We start from the raw sequence: 9,844 nt of genomic DNA on the forward strand, positions 1-9,844 counted from the left end.
TCTATAATTACAAACTCGATCAATTTCTTTCCAAATGATTCTCTACGGCTGGTTTTATGACGCAGTTGATTGTCTATCGTTAGATTAAAAGAGAATTATTTTTCTCTCTCTTTATCTAACGGACTATATTTTGCTGACTATATTAAATTTACTCATAAGTGGATCCTCTCTTATCTTTCTAGAATTAATAATACACACATACATTAAAGTACAAATATTTTGTATGGATAATTTGAAAAAGGTGAAAAACTAAAGGTATTTAAGAAAAGATTTTATACTTTGTTATTAATAAAATTATAATTAATAAAATTCTATATAAAACTAATATTGTATAGTTAAATTTTAATTTAATTAGTTTTTTATCAATTGAAAATTAATACTTAGCAAAATTGACTACATTACCTTTTTATAAAATTAAATAAATGAAAATAAAATATATTTTAAATTTTAGATGTATTGTATATATAATATTTGTTGGAACAAGACGAGGATGGTATGCGAGTTAAATAAAGATATATTTATTTTATATAAATTTTGGTTTAATAATAAAACAATTAAGTTAATTTGATAAAATGTGTTCAAATATCCTTATGCCTGAAAAAATTTAATCTTTTTAAAAGATTTGACATATATTCATAAAATAAATTAACTTATGTAAGGTAATAAATAAATTTAAAAAGTTAACTTATGAATAAAATTCTAGTAAAGATATAATAAGAATGAGACACTCTTGTCACTAAAAGAAAGAAAAATGATTTCATAAATAAATTACTACAATAATAGGAGGCAATCATAAATTAATACTAATATATTAAGGTGAGTGGCTTCTTAATAATGGGGCATTTCATTTTTTTATATCTATATTTGTAATCATGAAGTGAATCCGACAAAGCATAATGGTGGTGATATAATATACAGCTCGACTTTATATATTCAATGCAGAATATAAATAAATAGTTATTCTTCCATCAAAATAAAGGGGAAAAAAAGAATAATGAGTTTAAAGAAAAAAAAATTATATTTCCACAATTAAAAGTTAGATATTGTTATGACTATTCATATCCGAATAAATTTTTTTATTTTTAAAGTAAACATGTTTTATGATTATTATTCGGCTTATAATAAAACAAAAGAGTTATTTGCCAAAACTTAAAAGTGTTTATTTACATTATCATGTTTTAGCACTTTTTGTTAGCACCTGAAATATCATCATGATCATGGCGGCATTTAATTATTGGAATATTTAAAAGAGAAATTGAAAAAAAAAATCTATTTACTATAAGTTTCACTCTAAAAAAATCAGTTTCTTAAAGTTGATAATTTGATTTCAAGAGTAAAATTGATTCTGTTTTTAAAAATTGATTTTATTTAAAGATAGAATTTATAACTTTGAGTCTAATCATGACTTTTAGACTAAAATTTACTATTTAACTCACTTTTGAAAAAAAAATATCAAAATATAAAATCACTTTACATTCTGAGTCACTTTTAATCATATTCAATTTTTTTCCGTAGAAAGAAACACACACTCAATCATTTTTGACCATAGAAACAAACATGCTAAGAAACTTTAGAAGAGAAAAGAACTAAACTTTGGTGCAATCTTTTAGATTTAGCATGATACAACAAGATCCATAATCCAATTAACATTTGCTATGAAATTCAAATCACCAAAATGGATAACTTTGAACATACATACATGCACAGAACAAGGAAAGTTCCCTCCACTTAACTCCTCTGTTGGGCAAATTGGTTATCACATTTTCAACCACTTTGGCTTAACAATCTTTTTCTCGGCCGGTTTTCGTTCTTCAACGGCAGGAGCTTGTGCAACAGGCTCAGCAGACACCGGTTCAGACTGTAATGGCTCTGACGGCTCACCTTGATCTATAGCACCTTTCAAAGACATCACTTCTTCTAGTAGGTAAGGGCCGTCTTCGCTGCTATTTCCTAAATATCCCATTAACATCAAGTTAATATCATCATGAAAAAAAACATGATCTTGTGATGAATGTTATTCACAATTTCTACCATGTTAAAGAAATGAATGACAATATCATCGGTATTTTCTCACTAGATGGGTGCATGAACTGAGAACGCACCTTTTGAAACATCATACGAAAAGTACACAATGGCACCAGGACAAAATCCGACAGTATAGAAATCCTGAGAAAAGTCTTTGATCAGCTTCTTCGGTGGAGTAGTATCTACATTATAAAAAACAAGAACATGTGATTCATTTAAGTTCAGCGCATAATCAAATCAACTTTCAAGACAATGAAATCTTCAAAAACATATAAAAAGATGAGTAGCTATGAACAAGGCAGCGTTTTGTAACACGGTGAGCCACCGCTCTCGCACGTTTAAGGTCTTTTTCACCATAGCTGGTATGTGTAGCTTCCGTGCCACCGTGATTTTCCACCATGATTTTCAAGTTTTTCAAAAACACACACTAAGTTATTTGTGTTTGGGTTTGCACGTAGAAAAGCTATTTGCTTTCTAAAGTTTAGTTTTTGCGGTAAATAAAGAACTTAGGGTGGATGAGAATCAAAGAGAGGATAGAAGTAGGCTCTACATAAGGTATTTCCATTAGCTATGTTAAAATTCTTATTAAAATAAGCTAAAAAACAACTTATGAGCAGAGCATAAGTTATTTTCATAAGCTCTTCCAAACATCCCCTTATACAGTTGATCACTGCCAATTTACGATTATATACACGATTGTAGTAGCAAAAACTATCGAAAGTTGATACATATATTGAAATGCTTACATAAATAAAAGGGCTTCTCTGGTTGTGCAATCACTTTGTTGAGGAGATCGATTAAACTTTGGATGGTTTCTGAGGGATGAAAGGTAGCTTCCAATGTATGATTATCCGGGAAGCGAACTCTAATCACAGCCTAAAAACAAAGACAAAACCAAATGAGAAAATATATTTGCCTATAATCGATCTAATTTATTTTAATATTCTTGAAAATCTCGAGATCTTCAAGGAAAAAAACATATCCGCACCCTTTTTATCTGATTTGTTTCAATGTTCATGAAAACTCGAATTACCTTTGTTATTTTTGACCTGCGAGCTGCCTCATCTGCTTCTCGGAGTTTTCGAGTCTTTAGATATTTATCTGAGTTGTCAATATTTCGAAATCGGGCATATATGTTAGGATACATTCATATGAAAAAGCATATAAAAATTGGATCATTTCTTCATCGAACAAAATGATTAGGATCAATTTACCTTCTTTTTTAGTACCCAAGAGTTTGTAATAATCTGCAGCAGTGAACTCGTAGAACTCGTCGGTCTCCTCTTCTTCCAGAATACCAACAAGAAATATAAGCTTAATCAGAATACATTAGGAAGATTAAGTATACAAACATCAAAACTTGAAATTCTAAATGCACGACTACGATTTGAGGGCATAAAGACCGAAGAAGCAAACGTGCTATTAGTTTATTACCTTTGTTTGCTGCATCATTTTGTGTTGGAGAAAGTGAAAATGTTTCAAAAACACGAATCTCTCGTCCAAATCTTTCACTCATCTCTCTAATTGTTGCCTGTTGCCATAAAACATGATAGTGAGAAGAGAAGAGAAAAAGTACAAACAGCATATTGAGTTATAAGCCATTGGAATACGGAATAGTGCTTTCACAAATGACCAAAGATAGCAGTTATATCAGAAAAAATATGGCTTCACAGAAGATCAAAAAGATAACAATTGTTCAATTTTACAATTATCCTTGATTTCTTTTACCATGAATAGATTTCACATTCAAAGCATGACATCTAAAAATTTGAGTGCAGAATGATTCATCAGCTAAGAGGGATTAACGAAAAATAACGGGACGTTTAAGGACACAGTGCAAGAAATAAAGTGAATAACATCCGTACCTATGAAGCACGGACACCGGAAACACGACACATCGACACTGGTACTAATTTGAAAAAATAAATTAATTATATTTAATCACAAGTGTCGGTTTCGTTTCGGACATGGACACGAACACACATTTTTTAGAGGCGTCGGTGCTACACAGCTATGTACACAAATTCCAATTCCTTGCAGAAGAATTTGAAGATGTGAAAAAAAAGAGGGTTATAATGAATTAATTTATCAAAGAAATTCAGTGGTGACACTCGAAAGGGAGTTATTCATAACAATGTTTCTAATCCTCTTTTTTCAATGAATAACCTATGGTTTACACCTTAACCTCATTATTTCGACCACATTGACAAAAATGATAAGGAGCGATACGCGGATCAAGCTAGAAGAATAGTATTTGTGGCATGTTCCATAAAACATGACATAGGAAAAAAAAAGTGTTACGGAAAAACAGCAGCTCGAGTTAGAAGCTATGCTGATGATTAACTAAAATAAAACAGCAGATCGAGCATGAGATGTACTAAATATCAGTGCATAATGACTCATCAACTAAGAGGGACAGACGAAAATAACCGGCGGGGCAAGAAACACAGTGAATTCTATGGTATACATATATCTTACACGAAAGAATTTCAAGATGCAAGAAAAAGAGTGTTATAGTGAACAAATTTATCAGAGAAATCCAGTGTTGAAACTTAAAAGTGCATTCTTCATAACCAATGTTTTCTGTTTATTTTACCCCTTATTTCAAGTTTCAACCACATTAACAAAAAAGGTTTTGTTCTGCTCCAAGCTAAAAACAACTAACTTTGAATCGAAACGATATAACTGACTAATAGCATTTTAAAAAATACACATGCATAATGCATTTTAAGCTCGGAATGCAATCAACTTCAACAAAACAATTTTCATGATTCTTTAATCATTGGAATGTTGTTCTGAGTTTCAAATAAGAAACAGAAGCACCAAAAGGATCAACTGAGTTCAAATCAAACACACGACAACAGCATCATCTTTATAACTATGTCGATTCAAATTCAACTTCACTATAACAATATACATTTCATTGAACTCCACCACAACTCATAACCTAGTAACTCAATTTCTGAGGTTCAAATTATAAAATTAATAAATAAAACTAATGTTCCAAAACTACCAGATTTTGGATTTTGTCGAAATTTAGGAGCAACCCTAATAACATGAGATTAACCTAATTTAACTTGAAACCAACTCATTCATCTTTTCAACTACAACTTTTTGCACAAATCAATTACCCTAGCAATGTCAATTCACAAATAACATAATTAAAACCTCAACAAAAATCACTCCAAACAAAAAGCAAATATAAACCAAACCCATACGGTAAAGAAGAAAACAAGAAAAACCTAGATGATGAAATACGAGAATTAAACTAAAAATCAATTATTTACAAAATTGAAGAAAGAAAGAAGAGATTTTTGGGCAATTGAGAAGAATACCATGGAATAAAAGTGGTTGATTCTTCTTCTTTTGGATGGTTGAGGAAAAGAAGGATCCACTACCATGAGAGAATACAGTAAGAGCAAGTCTTGTTCTTTCCAATCGAATCGTCAGAAACTTTCGTTTTGGGTATAATCTATTTGTTCTGTTCAAATATTTGGATGAGTTTTTGTTCTTTAATCTATTTATTAATTCCATTTTGATTTGATAATTAATTGTTGTTATTTTTTATTTTTTTTAAATCTATTTATTGATTCAATTTTGATTTGATAAGTAATGGTTGTCATTTTTAATTTATTAAATATATTTACCAGTAATTCCAATTTGATATAATAATTTATTGCATTATTTTCAAAAAAAAAATCCTCTCTAATATTTTTATTTTTAATATTATTTTTATAGTCTTACCATACATCTCTCTTATATTTATTTTATTCTCATATTCTTAAGTATTCAGTATTTTAATCTATTGATAAAATTAATTATAATAATAAAAAACTGCAAAATATTAAATATTAATTAAAATGGGCTGGATCTCTTTATTTTATTTTATATATAAATCAAATATCCTCGATACATCGGTAAAAGAACCGTTTGGATTTCTTTATTAGAAAAATTATTTGATTAAGTATTAAATTTTAGTTTTTTAAAATCAAATCAAATAACCATATATAAGTTATACTAATTTATTTATTTATGAGAGATGAGAGGACTAATTAGGAACTATTAGATCAAATAAACTTAATTAAATATTGCTATTGTTATTAAAAAATGTTAGCATGCCTCACCTTCAACTTCGTTGATGCATCATTTTCTATGTAAATTTACCATCTAGAAACTAATGGCACTAGCAACCTATGAAGCACGCCTTAAATACGATTCGAGACAGTGATACCACAATATTAGTAATAATTTGAAGAAAAAAATAATAAACAGACACGCCTTTAAACATAATTACAAGTGTTAGTGTAGGTATCTGTTATTGACACAGACACAGACATGTCTTTCTTCAGAGGTATTGATGTTACATGATCGCAACTCTTCAAATTAATTGAAGCAACTTAAACTCCTTTCTCTCTTATTGAATTGTAACTCCTTGTGTCAAAACAAGTTATTCGATAGAGACAAGGAATTTGTCGAAATTCATTGTATTATCGAAACGTCGAAGTAGTGTACCTTGACAAGAATTTCGACTTAAGTCTAATTTTGTAGTGTTAACAGAATTAGGTATTTTGAGTTTTGCTTAAGGAACAAACAAACCCAAATTTATAAATAGGGAGTAATCCTTATCATTGTAAAAAAGAGAACTTGTAGTTACAAAAAATAAAATTCCAGATTGGAAGCAGAAAGAAGCTCTGTAGAAATTTCTTCTTATTCTTCTTTTGCTCGAAAACCTTAATTTTCTTTTCTTCCCCAATTCAATTTTGCTTCTTTTTGCTATCAATTATGCGGCAAAATCTTGCAACCAAAGTGTGGTTGATTCACTCGAATGAAGAGTGAAGAACAAGAAGAGTTATCAATCAGATAGATTGATTATTATTCACCAAGATTTAGTTATGAATTCATCAAGTTTTGGTGAAATTATTGAGCGGAAATTGGCGAATTTCCAGCATTTGGTATCTAGAGCACTGACTGAGCAATTTGTGGTAAGAAAAACACGATGGTGTTGAATCATCCGAATAGGCATTTTTCGACAAGTCTCCTAATTCTTAAGGGTCAGAATTATGAGAATTGGTGCACACAGATGAAGGTCATTTTCTGTTGTCAAAATCTTTGGGATCTTGTGAAGGAGGGAGTGACGTCGTGATCGGAAAAATAGCAAGTGTACTATTTTTACCGATGTAGTAATAAGGAGTTTTATTCCCAAGTATCGATCTCAGGGATTGCGTAGGAAATACTTATTTTACTTCTGATTCTATTTGAACGAAAACACAATGGTTTGGTTGGTTTTGGGAATTTATAACAATAAACACAAAAAGATAGTAAAGAATAATTAATTAAGATGAAACATGCTAGGGTGAGTGATTGATTTAACAAGTTATGAATTCAAGTCAAGATTTCCTCAATACACATGAAACATTCAATTACCTAACCTCAGAGTGTTCTTCCTTAAGTCCTTAATGAAGAAACTATTAAACTACCAATTCTTACTCAAATGTCCATTTAACTAATCATTGGTTTTAATCATAAATACTATCAAGGTTTATGGTGAATTACAAAAGTTCCTAGTCCTAGTGTTGGTGTAAGCCCTAAAGGCCAATACTTTTGGTACTTGTATCGAATATTTTATTAATAATAAAAGGCTTTTTCTTTATTACGGTTGTTTAACAAAGTCCCTAGAATAGCTAGTCCGTTTAATGCATCAAGTGTGACTTGATCATGAGACCACATTAAACATAAGGACACTATTCTTAAAGTATCAGTAGTCGAGCTTTATTGTGAAGTGGGATAACATTAAAGCATTAAGACTATTATGTTTGTAGACTGATGATCACATCTCATGGATCATAGATAAAGAGTTATCAAGTCTTAAACATAGGTATGAATATTAAGAGAAATATTTATACCAGATTGGCCCGTTACGAGAATACTATATAGAAAGTTATGCAAAGTGTCATAAGTTATTCTCATGGTGATAATGGTGTATGCCACTCTTCGACCTGAAACCACTCTGGACCCTAGATGTAGAGTCGAGTGCTTTGTTGCTGATCTAACGTTGTCCGTAACTGGATAACCATAAAGACAGTTGATGGGTACTCCACGAAGCATGTTGAGGGACATGAGTGACCTAGATGAAATTTGCCCATCCTGCGTAACAGGATAAATGTCTATGGGCCCAATATTGAACTGGACATGGATGACACGGTCTATACCTTGTGTTCAATATAGACATAAGGGCAAAAGGGTAATTATACACATAATTATTATCACAGGAGGTTTTATCAGATCACATGACATTTTCGTGTCCTGGGTAGCAGTGATGTGTTGCTAGATACCACTCACTGTTTATTATATTAAATACGTGATTTAATATAATTGCCAACACCGCGAAAACCTATAGGGTCACACACAAAGGAAGGATTGATGAGAAATATAATAATTGAGGAATACCGTAATGTATGGTGCCTTTAAGTAGAATACGAAATATGGTAAGGTACCACGAGCTTAAGTGATTTTGGCATATTGTAAGATATGGGCAATATACACTTGAGTGGGCTTTTTAGCTTGCAGCCCACACAAGTGGTTCTATAAATAGAACTCTTGTGCAGAAGCATTGTATGGGAATACAACACAACTGAAGAGTTGGAATTTCGTATCTCTCTTTCTCTCACTCAAAGCCTTCATTCGTACCAGCTAGCACTGAGATTGAAGGAATCCGTTCGTGTGGACTGAGTAGAGACGTTGTCATCGTTCAACGTTCGTGATCGCCACAAGAGGTAACGATTCTATCACTGATCATGCCCATTCGTAAGGATCACTAAATGGAGAAATTTTTAAATTCCGCTGCGCCTTGGATGGCAATTCTCCTTCACCTAGGTGATGCAATTATAAACCCAATTGTGTGAAAACCCTAATCAATCACAATCCTGTTATTGATAGTCATAGATCATATTGTATTTGTCCGATACAAAAGCATAAGAACATCACACAATTGAATTGAAATTCATAACATAGTAATAAGGAAATCCATGGTTAGAATTCATAACATCAGATCAAATCAGGACCCCCCCTAGCATTGGGGGGTTTAGCCTCTCATAGTATTCAAAGAAATCATAGTGTGGAAATTAAACATTACAAAGAATTAAGAGATTTTGATTTTCAATGGTTGATGCCCTTGAATCTCGCCGTCTTCAAATCCTCCGTAGTAGCTATCTTCTCCAGTGCAATGTTTCTTTTCGTACGTCAAAAAGTGTCTTTCTCTTTCTCTCCAAGTCTTCTAATAGCCTCAAATGGTTTTTCTCCCAGCAAAAAGTCCAAAATATCCTTAATGAACAGGGTAGATCCACACAACATGAAGTAGAATTTCTCAGCCGCCCCCATCAACACGGGCCGTGTGGATTCACACGGGTGCCGGTGTTGATCTTCAAAAGTTATATTTTTAGAGCAAGCTACAGAGGCATCAACACGGGCCGTGTGGATTCACATGGGTGCCCGTGTTAACCCTCTGTTTTACCTCTTTGAGTGCTCTTTTCCTGGCAAACAACATGGGTCGTGTTGATGTACACAGGAGCCCGTGTTGACCTGCTGTATCTTCATATTTTGGCCTTCCGGAGCATCCAACAATCAGCTATTAGTCCTTTTGAACCTATGCAACAACCTGCAACAATAACACTACCAAATTGAAGCATAAAAGAGACTTTTTGACACAAACATGAAGCAAAATGCAATGCGATAATAAACTAACAAAACATGTTAAATGACTTTAAAACAACTAAAAACAACCACCAATCTTACCAAAGTGATGAAAATATGTCGGATAAAA

General features: G+C 31.8%; 1 protein-coding gene across 1 annotated transcript; it reads right to left on the reverse strand.

Annotated features, from left to right (window-relative positions):
* Positions 1–1,583: 1,583 nt before the first annotated feature.
* LOC127123929 (plant UBX domain-containing protein 1) lies at positions 1,584–5,527 on the reverse strand. Its single transcript, XM_051054107.1, has 7 exons — positions 5,361–5,527; positions 3,460–3,556; positions 3,240–3,311; positions 3,059–3,126; positions 2,772–2,901; positions 2,103–2,207; positions 1,584–1,950 (listed from the first exon to the last, which is right to left on the reverse strand). Exons 1-7 carry the CDS (start codon positions 5,424–5,426, stop codon positions 1,757–1,759), a joined length of 732 nt encoding a protein of 243 aa, XP_050910064.1. The 5' UTR covers positions 5,427–5,527; the 3' UTR covers positions 1,584–1,756.
* Positions 5,528–9,844: the final 4,317 nt, after the last annotated feature.

The sequence above is a fragment of the Lathyrus oleraceus genome, chromosome 1 (assembly GCF_024323335.1).
Source record: "Lathyrus oleraceus cultivar Zhongwan6 chromosome 1, CAAS_Psat_ZW6_1.0, whole genome shotgun sequence".
NCBI classification, from domain to species: Eukaryota; Viridiplantae; Streptophyta; class Magnoliopsida; order Fabales; family Fabaceae; genus Lathyrus; species Lathyrus oleraceus.